Source organism: Crocodylus porosus, unplaced genomic scaffold (genome assembly GCF_001723895.1).
Source record: "Crocodylus porosus isolate Cpor-Errol unplaced genomic scaffold, CroPor_comp1, whole genome shotgun sequence".
Taxonomy (NCBI): Eukaryota; Metazoa; Chordata; order Crocodylia; family Crocodylidae; genus Crocodylus; species Crocodylus porosus.
In genome coordinates this window covers 36,015,073-36,037,029 of record NW_017728951.1, presented here as the reverse complement: position 1 = coordinate 36,037,029, position 21,957 = coordinate 36,015,073, and the positions used below count along the sequence as shown (strand labels likewise).

At 48.6% G+C, this 21,957-nt stretch overlaps 1 protein-coding gene across 1 annotated transcript in view; it reads right to left on the bottom strand.

Annotated features, from left to right (window-relative positions):
* ANTXRL (anthrax toxin receptor-like) overlaps positions 1–21,510 on the bottom strand; it is a 98,178-nt gene extending 76,668 nt beyond the window's left edge. Inside the window, 2 exon segments of the mRNA XM_019556058.1 lie at positions 21,063–21,277; positions 21,415–21,510. Coding sequence (XP_019411603.1) covers positions 21,063–21,208 — 146 coding nt within the window. The 5' untranslated portion in view covers positions 21,209–21,277; positions 21,415–21,510.
* Between the last annotated feature and the right edge of the window lie 447 nt (positions 21,511–21,957).

Sequence of the window (21,957 nt, the reverse complement as noted above, 5' to 3'; positions counted from 1 at the left end):
ACTAACATGTAACTGTCACCATGTGATTCTGGGTGAAAAGAGTACTCAGCACCTATGCTTTAGCAATATACATTTTCAGACCCCTGTAATGGCTTTAAAATATATGTGAAAACATTAAGAGCTTTCCCTCAGACGCAGTATTTAGGATACTTGGAGTATGAAATAATTATTGGTAGTCATTTTCTGTCTTTTGTCAGCCTACTCCTAAATGGCAAGCACTAAATGGCAAGCAGAGATAAGAAGCAGGATGCATGAACAAACAGCAAAGACAGTATCTGCAGGAAGATATCTGAGCAAGGGCCAACTGTCCAAAATGCTGCCCCACACTACTAGAGAGCAATTCAAGGAGAACATCTGCAATAAAATGTCTTTCTTTTTTCATTTATTACCTCTACAAAAATTCATCCTCAAGCAAAGAACTGACTTCCAAAATAACAACCTGGAAGGGGAAAAGTTAAAACTCTTGAGTCCTAAAAAAAATCTTTTAGAATGTAAATGCCTAAGCAATAAGGGTTAGACATTGTTCTGTACTTTCCCTACAACAAGGGACCCAGGCTACATGGAATGTCAACTGAAGCCAACTAGAGGTTTGTGCATGTGGGGGCATATGCCTACAAATGCAACTGATAAGAAATGGCTTTGATCAGATCCATCCATATTTATCCCTGAAAAGCAAGTGAGAGCTGCGGTGGACTGAAGTCCTTATGTATGACACTCATGGGGAATCTGCCATGGTCTTAAAGGGGTTTGGTTCCAGAATCCTGTATCTTGACACCATTCAGCTAATTCAAAATGAAAGTGTGATCTGCTACTGAGGGACATTGTGCATGCCACACATCACGTATTCCATTTTTACAACCTGAAAGTGCCAAAGCTAACTGTAAAAAATGATAAGAAAACCCAAATGAAAAGGACTAGGGGAATGTTCAGCACTTAATTAACAAACAAAATCCAACTTACTCCACCACACCCTTCAAAGCCCAGACTTGCCATGATGCCTAAGTATGCTGGTGATGTCATGTTCACAATGAAACTAGCTGGAGAAGAGAGTTGACCTGGGAGAGTAAGGTGATAGGTCCTGACTGTTTTTTTTACTATAGTACCTTTTTGTTGGTTATTTCATATATACTTTAAAAAATATATAAATCTCCTCATTTGTTATGTTGAGAACCTGATCCTGCACTGTTGCCAATAGTGGTGTTAATCAGAGAAGGATCAAAATTTACAAAAGTAATCTATTACCTAATAGTAATCTATTTGCTAATATTTGCAGCATCACAGCGACGTTTCTGCTGGTATCTAAACAACTGCAAGGCAAGTCATAACTGCAATATCTATCTAGGGCTGATTAACCCATCTGTAACAGGGAATCCTAGCCCTGTTACCAGGAAGCAGAGCAGCCTTGTAACAGGGAAGCTTAGCCCTGTTATCAAGCAACAGTGCGGCCCCTTTAAATCCAGAACCTTCTGGGCACAGCCGTCCAGTGGAGCAGGGGTCAAGGATCAAGCCCTGCCATTAGGTCAGGTGACAGGAAGGGGAAGGCCAGAACCATATAAACCTCAAGAGGAGAAGGCCAGGGAGGCAGCAGAAAGGGAGACTCTCAATGACTATGGAGCAGCTGTGGCAGCCTCCTTGGGAAGAATATGCCACACTGAAAGACAGAAGCACAGTCACATGTAAATGGCACTTTGCCTCTCTTACTTTTTTTAATTTTTATTATATGGCCATAGGGGCCTATGGTTTATGTTTAATGTTAAAAAGCTGGTGGTTTGTGGCTGAGGCTGTAGGGGAGGAGGAGGCCTCATTAGCGCCGAAGGGCACCATGATAGAGGGCTCAAGAAGTCCTCTTGCACTAGGGGTGCAGCACTAGGGCCACAAGCCCAAAGTTGCTTGAAGGGAAGATAGCAGCCTTGAAGCCATGTCCTAGTGGGTGGACTTAAGTGAAAGGCCGTAACTACAGAAAGAGGGACAAAGCCGGAGAGGCCTGAGGCCCCCAACAGCCTGGTGCCACAGAGGAACAGTGTAGAAGGGCCAGTAGGCCTGGTGTCTTGGAGTGTATGGAACGGAGGGCCTTGAGCCTGAGTGAGTTAGAGAGCTAGAGCCTCAGAGTCAAGCCCTGTTTAGTGGGTTTTGACTGACAGGCCCAGCTAGAGAGAGAAGGGGCAAGCCCACAGTGGCTGAGACCCCAGTATAAAGTGAAATCTATAAAACATCTGCAAGGCATGGGGCACGTCAAGGGGAGGTAGGAACATGCATTTTGCCCTTAAGGTAACAGCTCATTATCCTACAGGTGGTGAGCCTGGAGCCTGTCAGAGAACCTGTGGGTCAGCCTCTCTCTTTTTTTTAGAGCCAAGTTACATCAAGTTGTGGCAGGAGAGTAAAGGAGGGGGGAGGGGGGAGCTGATCCCCAGAGAAGGAAAATTCAGCAAGACTTGATTGGGGCACACCCACCGGCCTATTAAAAAAAAAAAACAAGAATGCAGCCAAAGACGGCACCCTGTCACACCAACCCATAATGTCTGTGCCTAGAAAAGATGACAGATCTTTCAGTAATGCTTCCTACCATTAACTACGGCTGGCACTGATGCAGGCTTACACAACAGGGCTTTTACCGGAATTGTTACATTTGTTTGTCTCTTTAGAACTTAAAATTACTCAGAGTAGTAGCAGAACCTCTTAAATAATAAAAGCAAGTAAGCAGCGAATAGCTGCAACTGACAAAGCTGGACTATGGTTTTTTATGTCCATAGTGTGATAACCTCAAAAGCAGGTTCATTCCTTAGTCTACTCAGATGTCAGATCAGCCAGTGAAAATGATACATTTTTCCAAGACCTCAGAGAAAGAGCCAAAACACAGGGTCACATTCCTGAATGCTGGGAATGGGGAAAACACATGCTGAAAGGACTGACTCTGTGCAGAAAAAATAAGATGTCTGAGAAATGCAGTCTTTTGCCTCAAACGGTCTGAGGGAAGCCATGAAGAGACTCAGTCATGAAACCTTGCTACTGCCTAACATGGGGGTATGAATTAGTGAATCCCCATCCTGTACCTATATTGCACTGGTCACTGTGTTGTGAAGTGCTTTCTGTGTTTGCTCTACTGAGGACAATTATGTCACAACCCCACCTATGCAGCTTCACACTTCTGTTAAGCCATACAGTCTGATGCTTTTAGCTCCAAGTTTCCAGGTTCAATCCCAAGAGCCAGCCAAAATGGCAGTATTCACATCAGCAGTGCCTTGGGCCTACTTCTTGCACCCCACACAGACCACAATAAGCTGGGGAGACCCACAGCTGATATTTACTGTTGTTCACAGTGAGGTATTGAGTTCATCAGCCTGGGATCTCCAAAGATGCATCATATGTATAGCTTACAGTTCATGGACCTTCTGCAGTCTCAGGAAAATGAGATTTGGTTTCAAGAAGTTATGTAATGGCTGAGACACACAGGCCACAACCAGACTCACAGGCGTATCCAGACAAGCACGGATGTGTGGCATGTGGTGCCGCAGTCCCTTTTGCGGTGCCACACATCACACGTGCAGGTGATCCCTGCCCTGCTACTTTGCAGCACGGAGGGGTTTTGACCCCAGGAGATCCCAGGGTCAAAACAACCCACCACCTTAAAAAAGTGAGGCAGCACACATGGTGGCAGCGTGTGCCACTCAAAACCAGAGCCACACTCCAGCTGCAGGCTAGGCTCCTAGCTGCAAGAGTGCCATGACTGCAGCGCCCCAAGTCCCCCAGGACTCCAGGTAAGGCCGCTGGGACCAGCATAGTTGAACAAACACTCAAAGTGAAAGGGAAATCATGATTTTGATCTTGGCTTGTAAATCAAGAGTAGCTCTTTTTTAAGGCAGTGGACTTTAATGAAGGTGTAAAAGCTAGTAAGATGGTGCATCTACATGTACATTTACGGTGCATTAAATTTACTGCACAGTAACTTACTGCATAGTAAGCAGGTTTAGGCCAGCATCTACATATGCAGGTATTAAAGTGCAGTAACACTGTGTGTGCACTGACTTGGGACTAAAGTTAGTCTGTCCACACACACAGTATTTCTGCACAGTAAGGCATCTACGCATGCATTACTGCGCAGTAACTAATTGAGGGTAAATTTGATACTTGCATGATGTAGGTATCAGATTTACGCCCAAGTCAGCATGAGTTGCCACAGTTACTGTGCAGTAGATGTGCAACTGTAGACGCGCCCAGAGAATTGTCAGAATTAGGTATAGCTCATCCTTAGGGATTTCACTGCTGTTCATGAGATAAGAGGAGAATGGCTGGGATCCTTCACTTTCAGGCTCCTCTAATGACTACAGAAGACAGTATCTCCTGCAGTTGACAGGTAGGGTAGCTGTCTGCTCCAGCTGGGCAGGGAGCCATGCTCTAGCACCCCTGGTTTCTGACCTAGGTTACTACAGGCATGTGGATGCTTATCAGTTCAGTCTATGCAGTTTTGACTAATCTGAGAAGATTTCATCGATTCAGCCTCAGGCTCTTTGACTGTCTGTATTTAGTCAAAGTGTCCCGCACAGCCAATTTACAGCAGCAGGAAGAGAACAAAGGGACCATTCTACACCCTGCCCTCGCCTCTATGGGCAGCTCTATAAAGCTGTTCTTGTTTCCTGTCCATTTAGACAGCACCTCTCAGGAGAAGCAGCATAGAACCTGTCCTGGAATGTGTCTGGCTCACAGCATAGGCAGAGCCCTCAGAACCCCAAATCAATCAATGAGGAACAGTGCCTATATGGCCAGTAGTTTAGCAGTAGGTCTATAGGCCTTCCCACATAATAAATATTTCTAATGCTGATTGGTCATCTATGACAAAGATGCCATGTATAGAATTATGGACTGTTACAACAGATCATCTATCTCCTTTCCAAACTTACTGCATTAAAGTAAATTGCAAATCTGCTTGTGACACCAATGAATGCAGGGTCTGTTCTGAATTTCCTCATGCTTCATTAAGCCTAGTTTTAAATGTCCCTAAAAATTCCACTGAGAACTTATTCTACCGCATAGATTATCTCAGCACCAGCAGTATCTTTCTGATAGTCAGCCTTAAGTTTCCTTTGCTTCATTTCATCCTATTCATTGTTCCCAGTTATACCCCCTTTTAAGGCCACCTTAAAACAGTCCCTCTTCCTGCTGGATTTATAGCCAGATACATGTACATAGACATATAACATGGGGAAGGACCACCTGTGTCATCAAGCAGAATCCTCTTTAACAACCAACAAACAGGTAATAGACATTTGTCCAAAGGGATCCCCAAAAAACATCCATTCTTCCCCTTGCCACATATCACAGACACAAAACATCCTGTAATGCCATAATATAAGAAGCAATAGAGGGGAGGTAGGTGCCCATACAAAATCCCTGCTCCTTGCTGCTGGCAGCAGAAAAAAGGGGACTGGATTGAAATGAAAGATGTTGAGGTCTTTGCTGAGTTTCTGCTATTTTGCCCATAGCTTTCAGGCACAGACAGACCAGAGCTGAAGACAACATTCTTGTTGCGGGGGAAGGGGAGGGGGTTAGCACCTGCACAGGATCTCTCATTTATCACACATTATTACCCAAAACCTGGTGGTCTCAGTTTGGGCCTGATATAAGTGAAGAACAGATCCCGCTAAACTGAGTGTTGTACCTGCTTACCAGGGCTCAGGACATCACAGTGATAATAATGCAGGTTATTACTCAGAAATCTGAAACTCTTTGTTGTTACTTGGAGAGAGCTGTTGGCAGCCACAGCCACATTCTAGATGGCAGAGGAATTCTGTGCATCAGTAATACTGGCTTTGCAATAAAAGCAAGCCCTCAGGGTGCTAAATTTGATGTGGTTTCAGACATGCATGCACATGTTCATCCATCCTTCTGCTCTGTTCTTCAGAGCCAGCAGAGCATGAAAAGTGACAAGAATCCTTGTCTCTGGGCCAATCCCCCATGCTAGCATGGAAGGGAGCCTGGCTGGACAGATCACCTCAGCAAGATAGACTGTTATTTATTATTTGCATTCCACTAGTACCTAGAAAGACCTAAAATCCAGCCACTCCAGGTGACAGTCCCAGGTCCGGACAGCTCACAGTGTAAACAGGCAAAAGAAAGAGGTGATAAGGCACAAAGAAGAGACATGACTTTTGCAATGTCAGGTTAGTGACAGGTACAAAATCCAGAATCTTTCAGGTCCTGATCTGATGGTCTTGGCCTCCCATTCAAAGTACTTAAACACAGCAGGTTTGAAGAGGAAGGCCAGTGGCCAGACCAGTGTAGAAAGTTTTTCTCCCATGAAATAAAACTACTGACAAATTAAGCCACCTTGGAACTGTTACTTCTGTGTGTGTGCCTTTGAAACACAACCCACATCTCTGATAGCAATCACTTTGAGCAAGAAGTTAAGCCACCTTGCTCAGTAATTCCCCACAGAAATGGACAGCATGCAGCAAAAGGAAACACACAGCCAAGCAAGAAATTTATTCAGTTATTCCACTGCTCTTATTTAAGCAATGTATATTGTTGCTGGCTGTACAAGGCCTAAGAAAGTGATTCTCAACAAAGGTACCAGCACTTGGCCCCAGCTGCAGGCAGCTCCTGGCCATTGAAGCCAGCTCCAGCTGCCCACAGCCAACCCCCAGCAGCCTACCCAGAACCTGCAGGTGCTGTGGGGCATCACCTTGCTATGCAGCTCCCAGTCCTGCACTGTGCCCCTGTGCTGGGTGCTGCAGGCAGCTGCCCAAGCCTGGCAGCACAGGGACAGCCATGTGAAGGCCAGCAGAGCCAGTGTGGGAGGCCCGATCGCGTCATCACCCACATCACACACCACCACTCAGGATATCAACTGATTCCTGGAGGAAACTGGCAACCTCATGGTGCTAAGAGGTGAGGCAGAGGTGCAGCAGCAGTTTGGATGGGGCGAGTGCTCCAACATGCATGTCTACAAGGGGCTGTCAGGTCAGACGTAGGGGCATGGGCATGTCTGATCAGCATGGTAGTGCCTCATAAACATCAAGGCCTTGTGGGCACAGTGGGTTATGATTGTGGCAGGAAGCCACTTTTGTTTCTCCCCAAAATCTCTTCTCTGTGACAATTTGATTAGTATGGGCCCAGCAGAGGAGACACACCTTTACCCTATCTCTTTAGGTAACCTGAGATGGATACATTCCTGAGGGAGGGGGGAAACCTGCTCCCTCTGCCTACATGACTGGTATCATCTACCTCGGTGAAGGGCATCTACCTGGTGGGCAAGAGTCTACCGGCAACTAGTGAGGTATATTTCAAATTGGTTGGCCAACAGCCAACAGGTGCTGGCCTCCATCGGACCAGGTGAATGAGGTCACAGGGGATTTATAAGTTAAGACTGCCCAGGACGTGGGGACAGCAGCCATGCAGGGGACTCAGACATAGAGAGGAGCTTTACCATCTGAAACTGGCTCTCTCCCCCATAACTCATGAGCTAGGAACGGCCTGCCTCCAGAGGGAATCTCCAACAGCCTCTGGATGATGCTTGTGAGAAAGCTACTCGAGATCTGGTTAGATATATAGCTGGCAGTAACTCAGATGCACAATCAAAAGGCTACCTCAGCCAGAATGGTTTGCTCTATGGGATGCCTATGATATTGCTCTATCTTGTACCCTATTTTCACCCTACCCCTGTAATCAATAAAGTTCTCCTTTGTGACTGGTGTAGGAGACTTATTGAGGGGTGGGTCTAAATTATGCCTAAGAGGCCCCTTAGGTCCGCAAACTAAGGGAGACTTTGCTTTTTGGCCCCCGACTTGGGGAAGTGCCCCAAGTGCTTGTACTGGGTTGAGTACCCATTGGACTATTAGGCCTGCGTTTCCCCAAGGACACAGAGCTTAAGAGGGTTGGTGGCAGTTTATGTTAGCCCCGGACTCTGTGGTGGGGCTCGAAAGGGGGGCTGCCAGGGCTTTGGCGCCCCTGGAGAGACATGTGGAGTCTGGAAGGTGGACAGGCATGGTGAGGTGGGAGGCTCAATGCCGGAGCCCCCCCTATTGGCCCGCCACAGTGATCACCAACCACAACCATCAGTCAGGGAGTGCCCGCAAATACATGCCCTTTATGCAGTAGCTTACTGATATCCTTATGTCCTGGGACCCAGGCCACAGCCATGCTGTGTACTGCAGCATGGGTGGCCTGCCCGAGCCCCCACTCCAGCCTGGCACCCGTGGTGATGTGTCACTGGAGGAGGGCTCCTTGGGCTGCCAGCAGCCCATCCCACTGAGCTGCCCAGCCTCCACCAGCAGCTAGGGGAGGCTGGGCCAACACCTGCTCCAACAGCTGTGCAACTTCAGCCCCAGCCACAAGGCACAGCTATGTCACTGCTAGCCACAAGCAGTGCCAGCTCCTCCCCAAGGGGGTCCCCTGCTTGGGCACCTGCACACCGCACCCCACCACCCAAGTCTGCCAAGAGCTACACGCCATCTCTGCCAGCTGGGACCAACCAGAGTCACCAGGCACTTCAGCCCTGCCTATGTGGTAAGGGGAGGGCCCTCCCTACCCCACCCTCCCTGGCCACACTCCCCTAGCCTCTGGGTTCCCCCCACACAGCATGCACGAAGGCAGGGCACAGTGCAAAACTTTACTGAGCAGCCTTTGCCCCTGCAGCTAGGTGGGCATGGGCCTCACACACTGAGGAATGCATTGATGGCAGCGGTGATGTCCTCCTCAGCTGTGGGGGCCAGGGAAATGTAGCACAGACACACGTAGCCCTCCAAGTGGTGGTGGAGGATGTGGGGCAGTGCAGGCTTGACCTCCACATCGTGGAAGCTCAGGGTCCTGTGCTGGGTATACAGATGCACCCAGGGCACCATGGCCATCAGCAGCCACAGGGTGTAGTGGCTTGAGCACCCCTTGGTCTGTGCAAATAGCAACTCATGCAGCACCTGGGACACACGAGCAGAGGCATGCTCAGAGTGCAGAGCGGCTGAGGGGTGTGGTGGGGGGAACTGGCCCTGGAGCACCTCCCCAGAAAGGCCCCAAGCAGGGAGGGCAGGGGCAGGGGCAGGGGCATGGACAGCTCTGCATCCCCTCCATCTGGGAGGGCCATGCCCCACAAGCCTGGGTTCTGTGAGCTTGGCAGCAGCACAGGAGAGCAGCTGGCCTGCAGGAGAACTTGGGGAGCATGGCCTGGAGCTATGGCAGCAGGTGCTGCCAGGACCCTGGCCTGGTCCAACCTGGGAATGGGGTAAGGGAGGCAGGCTACCTGCAGCTAGCACCCAGTGGCCCACTGGCCCCTGGGGAGCAAGCAGGAATGGGGGGCTTGGTTGGTGGCTGCCTGAGTCCAGGCCCACCCAGCCAATTTACCATGGTCCCTGGGCACCCGTACACACACGACCACTGATCTGAGGCCAGGCAGCGCACGGGCCTCTGGGGTACAGCACATCATCTCAGAAATGTTGCAAAGTCTCACAAACAGCTTCTTTCTCATGGTTCTAAAGGCCCTGCAGCTGAATGCATGGGAAAGGCCAGAGTTGGCAGCCAGGATGTGGCCTTAGGGTCACTGCCTCCATGACCAGGGCCCTGCAGATGTGGCAGTTCCACAGGAAGAGGACCCAGAACCAAACCCTCCTCCTGGACTGGCTGGTGATGGCCATGGAGGACTGACTTGGAAATGCATGAACATGGCAGGAGGAGGACACTGCCCACCTGGACAGGTGGCGGGTGGAAGACATTGCCCTAGAGAACGTGTGGGATCAGGCAGACTGGGAATTCAGGGCACAGATCCTGGTCCAGGAGTGGGACTGTGTGGAGGATCTGCAGGAGCAAGGGGTACTTGTGGGCAGGGCAGGAGGCCACAAAGGAGGACTGCTTGGTGCTGGACACTATCCTGGCCCTGGCGGTCACCTTCGTGCCACCTGCTGCCCTGCCTCTGACCATAGTACCACCTGCACCCTGGCAGCTGGCCACCACTTAGCAACAGGGATGCCCGTGAGCCCTCTCCTGGCCCCTGCCATGGGTCCCACGCCACACAACCCTCCTGGCTGGGCCCAGCCCGCCACCAGCTGGCTCCACACAGGTGCAGAGTCAAAGTTGCCTATAGTGGGGCCAAGACTGCTCGCCATCTCTGTTGGCTCTGGACACTGCCTACCAGAGGGGGAGCCACCTGTGCCAGGGGATGAGTGGCTGCTGTTGCCCTTGGGCAAGCCCCTTGCCCACCAGGCTCACCACGGTGTGTGCACCTGTGGGAGAACAGCCAGAGGCTGGGGTGCTGGCCGCCTGTCCACAGACTCCACCTCCTAGGCACCCCCACACTATGGCAGCCTGCCCTGGAAGGACACACACACAACCACAGTACTTCACTTGTAAATAGTTTGCATAGAGAAGGGGGTGTTGTTTGGTGGTGGATGGGGTGAGTGGTGGAGGGGCTCTGTTTGTTGTGAGGACAATAAAGTGTTTTTCTGAAAACTGACCACAGCAAGTGTGGTGCTGGTAGGGGGCAGTGGGGTCTGTGTGCAGCTGTCCAGGTGGGCTACAATGGGGAGTGCAGGAGGAAGTGGTTGGCCAACATGTCTCACGCCCAGTGCTCTGGCCCCTGATGCGTGTAGCTTGCCAGGGCCTCAGTGATGGGGGCTTGCTGGGGCTAGCAGGGGCCTAGGGCACTGGGCATTACTGCCGGGGACAGGGGCTGGAACAGCCATGGCATGGAGAGGCAGAAGCTGCAGCAAGAGAGCCACCACATGCAGGCCCAGTCTCTGCACGCTGCTCCCAGCGAGAAAAGCAACTGGCCAGGGAGCAGAGCTGCCTTTTAAAGATGGCTGCTGGCTGGTGCAGCTGGAACCTTGAGCTACCCTGGTGGCAGCAGGAGCACATTGCAGGGCCACAGGAAGCGGGATTAGTTTGCTGCTAGGAGCAGCAAATCTTCTCCCATGTCCTTGCATGTATAGACACCTGCCCAGGACCATTTACTCATGAGTAGTTTACTTGCAAGTAAACTGGTCCTGGATCAAATGCATGTGTAGACATACTCAGTATGATCCTTGACAAAAGCAATACCCTTCTGGCAAGAACCCCACATCACTTTTTCATCACTGCAAGAACACCATACCTCAAATCATAACTACCCAGCCTTAGCTGTGACCAAACGTCCAGTGCTTCTGACATAGGAAACCTTCCCCACAACAGCTAGGAACATCCATGGGCAACCAGCAAAAGTTTATGAAACACGGCACTGGTCTGTACTTAGCATAATGTACGAGTTACCTCTGTCTCTCAATATGGAGTTTGCAGCGCACTGTGGCAGATACTTGGTGGCTGGGGCACAGCCACGCTGCCCCCCGCTGTGCAGGGGGCTGTGCCACAAGGCCAAGAGCATGGCTGCTGTGACTGGTAAGGTGCTGGTGGGTTGGAGCCAGGCTGGGGGCGAGTGAGGAGGCTGCAGCTGGGCAGAGACTGTATGGGGTTACTGCAGTTGGGTGGGGGACGTGCAGGGAGCTGCAGCTGGGCATGGGGTGCACGGAGAGGCTGCAGACACGCGGGGACCATGTGGGGGGGCTGCAGGCGGGTGAGGGGCAAGCGAGCACGCCACAGCCAGCTGCGGGCTGAGCTGAGGGGCTGGAGCCAGATGCGAGCTGAGTGGGGGGCTGGAGCCAAGCAGAGAGGTGAGCGGGGGCCGCCAGCAGACTCACCCCTCTCAAGCTGCCCCCTCCATTGTCCCCCGCACCCTCAGTAGTCCCGCTGCTCCTCCAGCTCCCCCCACCCCCTACTTACTTGGCACAGAGCCCAGGTCCCAGTCACTGCAGGCAATATGCTTCAGCACCCAGGAAAGGGCCAACCACAGAGATGCTTTGGCAGGATCGAGCCTCTGGTTGCCTCTGGGCATGGCCTGGGACCGTGCCCTGCTCTGTTTTTTTCTGCCATGTTTTTTTTTTTTTCCCAACCCTGGATATCCAGGGGGCTAATTTTGCCCCCGTGCTGCAAATTTGCAGTGCAGGGAATATTTTCTCATTTCCGCATGTGCCTCTCACAGCGTCTCAAAGGGCTTTGAGATGCTGCAAGATGCAGATGCGTGCTCACGTGGATGTGCCCTTTGAGTCCACATATTATGCATTTTGATCACTGAACCAAGAACTGTGTCACACTATCCCTTCCATAAACTTAACAAGTTTGATTTTAAGGCGACTCAGGTGCTTTGCCCTCGTTACACTGCTCAGAAGACCATTCCAAATTTTATATCTTTGATAGCCAGAAACTGGAAATAGATTTCTAATTTTTTTTCTTTAATGAGTTTGTAGCCATTTTATCTTGAATTGGATAGGCTCTCTTCCCTTTTAGCAATACCCCTACAGGTTAGTGTCACCCACAAATTACATGATACATCTAGTTCCAGGACCAAGGTTTCTAATAAACATATAAAAAGATGGGTCTTAAGATCAGTACTACCACTTCTAACTGCTCTTTGATCATGTAACTAACTCTCTTTACCCTTTGAGCCAACTCCTCTCTCACAATTGTGGTATCAATCCCCATCTTTTTCAGTTTGGCCAATAATTTTCCCATGAGGCACAGGATCAACAGTTTTGGTTACATCTAAATAAATTAAATCCATTGCCCTCATCCAAGAAGTTAATTATTTTTTCATAAAAGGAAAAGAATTAGTCTGACATTGTTAGAGACTGGGGCATGGGCAGTCTGGAAAGGTCACATGACTAATTACACAAAACCCAGAACCACCTGGGTCCAGAGGGAGTCAGGAATCTAAGACAGAATATAGGAAAGCCAAATCAAGAAATTGCAAAATGGTCTCTCTTTTTTTCCCAATTTTGTTCTCAGGGATAAATCAGTTTCAAATTAAGTTCCAAATTTTGACTGAATTTAACTCTGAAGTCTGTGTGGTGCACCCACCGACAAGTATCCTACCTCCTAGACTCATCACCAGTCTGGTGCTTCAGCTACTCCCAAATCCATGGGAGGCATCCTGCATGCAAGCCCCAAGATACCACCTTCTCCGCCTTGAATAACTCAGCGCAGTTAGAGAATGAAGACCAGTCCCTTGCACTGTAGGCAGGCTGACCCCTGCAAGAGTCTACAAATGCCTCCAAATGCAAGGATCTCGGCTACACAATGTATGGCGATGAAAGCTTGCTCCTTCAGCCTTTTGGCTAGGGGCAAGTGAGACTAAGGAACATCTGACCTCCAAGTCCTCCATGCTTGGGGCCTGCATGTAGCAAAATGGTCAGGAATAAACATCAGAATCTTTACTCAAACACCTTGCTGCTGTTTGGGGCTTGCTTTTAAAGGCTAGAGTGGGAGAGACCTGTTGGCTACAGCCTCACAGGGGACTGGCTGTCCTGATCGCTCAGTTAGCACCAGCTGAGCCCAGGGTATTGTGTTTAGCTCATTTCAGGTGGGGCCTGTTTTCCAGCAGCATCAAGGGATTGATACTGGGACTGGCTGGGCCTAGCGCTTTGCTCTGAGCTGATTACAGACATATTCTTTCTTAGATAAAGTAAAACTGTGGCTTGTCCCCTTTTCTGCTTACCTCCATATATTTCCTTATAATTTATTTCTTTGGATGTAGACCAGGCCATTTAGGTATTACATATATTGATATACGTAAATATACTACAGCTGACTCACTGACAAACTGCTATCACTTTTTCTTTCCCTTTTAAGTAGCAGTGTGTTGTTTAGACTAATGACTAATTATTGATTTCCTTTGGCTTTTCTTTTAAAGGTCTTTTTATGGTTGTAATGGTACTTTTCTGGCAAAAGGCAAACCTGTCTGTGTAGTATCAAACAGAACACAATTAAGTACAACCTGGTTCTAATAATAGGAGATGTCCAAAGCAAAACAAACGCTTGCTGCGGGTACCTGCTTACCTAAAAATCAAAACACAGGCTGCAATATATCCACAAGAAAGAACCAGTTTTGAGGAACATACCAGCAGATTATGCTATCATAACCATAAGAATTTTTCCTACAGACACTCAGATGGCATAAACGATGAGGTGAGGTAATGTGAGGAAACAGAAAGAGACAAAAAAGGAGATTGGATGATTAGACAGACAGATGAAAGTTATATGTATTTTCAGAAATGTAAAGTTGCATTTACAATAAAGTTGCATGTGAGTTGTAAATAAACCTCGCTCCCTTTATTTAAGATTTTGCTTAACTTCAATGGGCCCTTGTCTGCATCAGGACCCCAAGTTTTGGTTCTGCTTGAAATGATGAATGAGGGATTTCCTGTACAGTGGGGAAGGGTGGAGTTCCCTTTCCAATTAAGGTCACAGGTGAAGGAAGACCAAGATTTTCAACAACATAGATGGTGCAGCTTGTGAGCAACTCTGATTACCCTGTCTGGGTGCATTAAGTGCCCTCAGTAAGAATAGGGGGGTATCTGCATGTCTCCAAAGGACAATCTGGAGATTGCATACTTCACTGCATAAAACAAACACATAGAATAACAATCAAGCTATAATGTTGTGAAGAGGAAGCTTCCAGAAGTATCTAAAATAGAGAAGTCTAGAGTCTGTTATAAACCCCTTGCTCTGGAGACATAAAAGGGCAGAGGTCCATAGAGTCTGAGAAAGCTCCATCGTACCTGCCTGCTCTAGATATTAGCAATTAAAATAGTGCTATTCATCCATCTTTCATGGGCTTTAAATTCAACCAGAGCATCTGAAAAGAAGCAATGACTTCTTGCATTTACTGACATGTACAATGCAATTTTCAATGCATTTCTTTTTTTTTATTAATATAGCATAGAAACTGGATAACTGTGGGGACTGATCAGGGGTTGGGGCCCTTGCCTTGAGGTTATCAACTCTAAACTGATGCAGGGTAGTACTTACTGAACAGACTTCCGTGCAAATGATCCACAGCCTATGTGAAATGATTTGGTGGGTGTGAGCCCATGAAACAAACATCCCCAACAGGGACTAATCAGCCCTGGCAAGGACATGAAGGGAAGCTTACATTTCTGTTGTCTGTGCTGTGCATAACCAAAAGTCATCAACCCTGAGCAAACTCAATTTTGCTTAAAATATTAATGATGACTTTTTAAATGTCTGAGGCAAGCCACTACAGAAGCACCTGTATGTCTGAAAACCTCAAATCCTTTTTTGTTATCTCTTCTCTCATCACAGAACTCAAAATAACCAGAAGGGTTCTTGTGCATTTGGTAAGTAAAAACACAAATAATTCTGTGGCTCAGACTTGTCATGTCAAGTGTTAGCCAGGGGCAGATTTTCATGACAGAGTCAAAAAACTTATAAAATAAGAATTTATAATTGCTGCACTGATAGATAATCATAATGATGTTTCCAGGAGTTCCTATAATTAGATAACACTAGAGGTCAGTCAATGTTTTGCTCTGCAAGTACTCTACAGCACAATTATCAACAAGAATTGGATGCCAACAGCAATGCCAGGGAGGAGAAGGCAACACTGATGACATTAATAAGATTCAAATGAAGGCAAGCAATCAAACACCTGAGCAGACCAGCCCTCAGTATTTTGAGATGAAATGGAGAAACAATTGTTCATGTACTTGCCCCCCCTAAACCGAATGTGATAGAGTCCCCTTGCCATAGACACATCCCAGCATGGTGGACTCTGCTGAGGACCTTATAGAAGATCTGCAAGACCATGTAGCACTGTCAAAGTTCACTGATTGGCCACATACAAAATGTTTGCAGGTGGGCTAGAAGGGTCTTCAATTCTCCATGAGGTTCCTGATACAGCAGAAAAGTCCAGTTTCTTGGGTTGAGCTCTGTTAATAAAAGGGTTGTCACCATCTAGAGAAGTTTTTGAAGGGACTACTGTCTAAATCAGTGGTTCTCAACCTTTTTAGGTTTGAGGTGCCCCTAAATCATTTTTTTTTTTTTTTATTTGGCAGCATCCCTGGTTAGGAGAGACTGTTGTACTGCCTCAGCTTACCTGAGTGGTTCTCAACAGGTGGACCACATACCTCAGTGCATGGCCAGTTGAGTCTAAAGCAGTCAAGCACCGCCAGTCTTGCGGCAGCCTTCCTGGTCTTGCTCCCCTCATGCTCCTCCCAGAAACAGATGTCCATGAGACAGTTCCACCTTCTCCGTACACCTCTTTCCAGGAGACACCATGAGGGATCTAACCAGGAAGGTCTGTAGTAAGACTAAGCACTCCTAACTGCTTTAGGCTAATCCGGCTGTGCAACAGGCGTGTGGGACCGTTCTTCCTGAACACTGTGGCACCCCTCAAAAGGTCTTGTGTCGACCCACTTGAGAACCGTTGGTCTAAGTAAACCATGGGACTGGGAGTCACTAGTCCTAAAGCCACTGGCTCTTGAAGCCGTTCCTGCTCCTCTTTAAGTCAATGGGAGCAGGAGCAAGTGTTTTTCAGTGCTTTACAAACACAAACCAATTCGTGTGGCATGGGTGAGTTCTAAGGTTGGAGAGAGCCTAGATTAGAAAAACAGGAGACCCTGGAGAGCATCCACTAGAGGCTGCCGCTTCTCATGTGTCAGAGGACACCTTCTTTGCTGCCAGAGATCATCCTGATGGCTCAGCCGAGGATCTGCTTCAGGGGCAGGCAGCTGATTTCACAGAACCTAAGCACTAGGTTCATAGGACTGAACTAGTTGGGAGTGAATCCTAAGTGGCTCAGGATTTTTAGTGGGAGAAAAACAGACATTTTGCCTATGGAGCCACTAGTTTGCCTTTTCAACACTGCTCTGTCTTTATAAGGATAAGGGTTGAAATCTTATTTTTGGAGATGTTCCTAAATATACACAACTTCAATTGACTTCACCAGAAATTGGAAGTGCTCAGTACCTCTAAAATGAGTATTTCTTATGTAGCTATAAATAAAAGTGGAGATTAACCCTGTTATCTCCTAGGTCCCCACAGCAATTGTGAGCTAATCAGGGCCACTCGCTAGCTTTTCAGGTCCCAAAGTTTGAGTATTGTGGATGGCATATGGGAGTTAAGACACAAGCCCTTCATAAAATGACTGTGAAGTTTTAGAATGACAAATAGTCTGGACTTCAGCTTTACCTGTAATCTGGAAGAGGTCTACTTCAGTCGTACATCATTTGCCATAGATTACAGTAGGATATTGGTTCAGTCTGAAACAGAACAATACCACCCCTACATGCTTCCATGCAACAACCTACCCTGCTCAATCCTTTTTAGTTTGTTAAGTGACGTGATGGTAGCACAGGATAGTAAAGATGCAGCAGGCAAGCAACAGCCACTGTATCCATCAATTTTCCAGCTATGTTAACTTCAAGATGTTCATCCAGGTAGGAATCCACAAGGACATGGACACCCTAATCTGCTCTGTGTCATCTGACCACCCCAATGGTCCTACAAAAGTTTCCCCCTTCAGTATACTTCCTTGAGTGTCATGACAGCAGTCACATACTGATATAGTTACAATGCTCAGACACTACCTGCCCCACACACTTAGCGCACAGAGATAAGATCTACATCAGAAGGAGGAAAACTGCAAGAACTCAGCAAGTTTCTTTTTTCTAATTGGCACCATATATTATACCAATAACTTCACCAGTGCATGATTTTTTCCCCCTTCTAGCTAATGTCTTTAGGATTAGATTCTTGAAGACTCCAGCTGGCAGAATGAAGAAAATCATGCACTGATAAAGTCACTGCAATAATATACAGCACAAGCATGGATAAGGAAGAAACCTTTTGCCTTCTTCCAATCTGTGTTTTCCTGATATCAGATAATAAAGTAAAGCAACAGAAGACTTAAAGTCATTCATCTTCACCCAGACTGACTTCCCAGACAAGCCCTGTCATTCAGCCAGAAAAAGCCCCAGAGGGGCACAGAACTCAAGCCTAGACATTTCATAATGGCAATGTTTCAAGCCCATTGTTATACATCTAATTAAGATTATATGCCTTGAACTCCAAACTGGCCAGGCAGTAATGGAGAGAGGCAATCCTTGTTGTACTGCATAAGATGCGACACTGACATTCCATGGCATATAGTCTCTGCAGCGGCATCTTGTTGGGGTTTATCCCATTGGAAATTAGAAACAGAAATTTCCTGTGATACATAGCTGTATTAATATAATTCTAAACATCTCTGCTGCACTTTCAGTTTTATTCATCTGCCTCAGATTGACCATCCTGGCTTCCAGTATTCATATTTATGTCTCAGAATAGCTGACTGTTCCATGTTATCTGGGCTCTCTCTTATTCAGCTGTCCAAAACCCAGAGTCCATCCACTCTTATCTGTCATCTCTGTCAAAAAATATGTTACTGTCATGTCACCAATCCCACATAAAAATATTAAGATCAAATACAACCTTAGTTCTCAAGCATCACCTCCACTGACTTTCAAGGAAGTTCTGTTACAGAGCATGGACAGCAGAGATTCCATAGCTTCTAATATCTGGCACTTAAATATCACCCTGGTAGAATGCAAGAACACAAGAATTGCCATACTGGGTCAGACCAGTGGTCCATCTAGCCCAGCATCATGTCTCTGACAGTGGCAAATAGTGGATACTTTAAGAGAGCACTGAATCTGATATATCTAGAGTGATCAGTTCCCCGTTCATTACCCTCCCTGACATCATTGGTTTGGAGATACCAGAGGATACATCTCTGACTGTTCTGTTTAATAACTGGGCATTTAGAGACATGCTCCAGGAGGTGGGAGGGAGGGGCACTTTAATTAGAGAGCCGTGCCACTTAAAAGTTCCCAAGCATCAGGTGTATCAGTGTACTGTGCTGAAAAATGGTGGCAGGGCACTTTGAACTAAAGCTCAGTCTCCTCTGACCGAGTTCTACAAGTTACGTGCGGTGTAAAAAAATTACTTTCTCTTGGGTGTCTTGTTTCTCTTGAGAGTAGCAATTCTGCTTCTAACACAACCAGCCAATCAGCATTTCATTGTTGACTTCAGTAAGAGCAAGGTCAGACCTTAAAAAAGTACTTCTAACTTTCTAACGTTAAATGACCAAATTATCTTTCTTGCAGCTTTTGCATCAAATAGCTCTACTTTTAGAACTTTTAGAAAGTCTTGCAAAATGTAAGGGCAAATCTATTACTGAGGTCAATAGCTGCTTGTACACGCCACAGAGGTTTACTTCGGTTTAATTCTTCCTAAATTGAAGCGGTGGGTTTTTAAAAACACTGCTTCAATTTAGGGTGAAGTAACCCCCGTGGCGTGTACACAAGTGTTAGGCCCGATCCTTACCTGCCTCTCGGGTGGCAGGAGAGGAAGGGAAGGAGAGCTGCCTGCAAGCCGAGCAGTCCCTGAGCTGCAGGGGGGAATTGAGGGGAAGAAGGGGAGTAGCAGTGTTTCCCTCTGTGGTGGCGGCAGTGCCCCCGAAGCAGCACCCACCCTCAGGCATCCGGTCTTGCTGGTCCTGGGGGGAACCACAGCTGTGGAGATAAGCACCAGTCCCCCAGCAGTCCCTCCGCCCCTGTTTGTATCCATCATTACACCACCACCAAGGTAAACAGCCGCACCATTAAAGCAATACAAAAGGGCATTTAAGCCACTTTAATGGCCAATTTTGTGGCATGTACAAAAGCCCAGTGGGAATTTTGCCATTGACTTTAATAGCAACATGACTGGATGGCAGTGTAACTTCATTCATAATCAAGTCTGGAGCCTCAGTTGTAACATAAATCCAAATTACAAAGTAAACACCACTTGAAGCAAAATCTGTAAGCTATCTACTATGGAAGCCATGTAGATTAGTGGACAAGGTAGTGGACTAGGAGTCAGAACACCTGGACTCTGCTGATGGTGTACTGGATGACCTTGGGCAAGTCACTTTGTCTGTAAAGCAGAGAGTGAGAAGGTAGATAATCCTAACTTCCTTTTTAAAGAGCGTTAGGACCTACAGATTAAAACTGCTATGTAAGAGCCATTATTATGACAAAAGGGATATAACAATGGCATTTCAGGCAAGGAAATTACATAGTATAATGCTCCATTCCCAAATATGCATATTTATTTTTACTGAGAACTTTAAAAGAGCCAAAGATCACACAACAACAATAAAAATAACATTTCAAAATCTTGTTGAATATTGATTTGATGTGGAGGGCAGGTGCTGGAGAGCACACCCTGCAATGGCCCTCAGTCTCTCAAACCATAAGAAATCTCAAGTATCTGAGGGTATTTGCAGCCTTTTGCTCTCAGAACAAAAGTCTCTATTAATGAAACCTTCTCTTTCTGGAGAAGGGAAGTGATTGCCTGCTTGGGCTGAAGAGTTCTTTTGCTCCATCCAAAACTCAGCACAAGGCCTGGTGGTCAAAACCTGCCACACAGCTGGGAGCAGCAAAAGACACAAAGTCATCACCTGGTTTGTGGGTGAAATCCACACAGAAAAATTACAACATTTTAGTCAAATTTTAACCCATGTTATTAAGGCACTTGACTAACAGCTGTGAAATCTGTTCCCCAGGGGGAATCAATCAACTTCACCCTAGGGTGGAATCTCGAGCTCCCCACAATTAGGCACAAACTCTGCGTCCTCCGACAAAGCCTTGCGCAGTGCCTGCGCTCCAATTTGCAGCTGACTTTGCCACCCCTTGTTAAAACACGCCTGCAAATTCAGGTGTAGCCAGGCCCAGAGGCTATTCTCAAAATTAAGATTACAGGTTATAAAAAGAAAGTGCTGGGCCACACGTTTTGACTAACTCTTGCAAACACCCAGGTTACCCAATCCCCTAAGGATTTCTTTTTCAATCAGTTGGTGTTAGCCTGTAAACAACAACTGCTAGGAGCAAACGCTGGCTTCTTCAAAGCAACAAACGGCACCCTGGAACTAAGTAGTCAAGTGCCACGGGTGACAGCCAGCGGTGGCCAGGCTCCCCAAGGGGTAGCGGAGCACATGCCTGGCTCAGGCTGCCCCGGATGGGCGCAGATCCCTTTCGGTGCCTGCGGGACCTGTAGCTCCCCCGCCTTGAGCCTCCGCGCCGCACAGGGCTGCCTTTGTGCGGCTCGTGCTGCCCGGCGCTGGCCGCCGACCCGGCCCGGCTCCTCCAGCAGCAGCGGAGGGAAAGGCGCCTCCCTGCTGCGGCCGCCGGCCTTGGCGGAGGGGAGACCCGCTCGGCACCGCGGCTGCCACTTACTTGTCCAGGACGAAGTAGAGGTCGAAGGCGCCGTGGCAAGAGCGCTGCTCCGGCTCGTCCTCCCGCTCCGCGCGGGCGCAGGGCCGGCTCCAAGTCGCCAGCAGCAGGAGGCAGAGAAAAGCCAGGCTGCTCCCGCGACTCGCCATTTTCTTCCTCCGCTCCCCCGGCTCGCCCCCGCTCCCGCTCCCGCTCCCGCTCCCTGCAGCCTCCGGAGCCTGTTGGGAAGCACAAGGAGGGGGGGAAAGTTTATGATCTCATAGGAAACATGCGTGTTCAAGCCAGCGGTGACCCCAAGTCCCCTCGGGCACGCTCAGAGTTGCGGGGGGAGGCCGGGCCCCGGGAGGGATGTTACCTAAGGCCCCATCCCCCCTGGCGCCAGGAGCCTGGTTTTAGCCGATAGCCCCCATTTCCTGCTGGCCCAGCGCGAGGAGCCTGGACTCCGCGGGAGAGGGAGGGACTGGCGGGAGAGGGGCAGGGTCGGGGGGAAAGCTGCGCCGGGACTTTCCTGTTCCGGGCTAGCGCGGGGCGAGCTGGCCGCGGGCCCCTGACCCACGGCTCGGCCCTGGCGTGCGGCTCCCGCGTGGGAGAGCCGGGGCGGACGGGCCCTTTCGCCGCCACCTTTTCTGGAGTGTTTGGCAACGTCCCCGCGCTCCCCTGCCCCGGCCCGCGGGACGTGGCATCTGTTTCTTTCCTTTCTTTCTTAAAGGATCCGCTCTAAGACCTCCCCGGAGACAAGAGCGCTGGGGCAGGGGCAGGGGCCGCGCAGCTGCAGCTGCCTACTTCGAGGGGAAAGGATGCCCGGGCGCCCCACCGCGACACGTGTCGTGAAGCGGCCCGGGCCGGGGCAGCCCCCCCTGCACCGGGGCAGCCCGGCCTCCCGGGTCGCTCCTTGTCT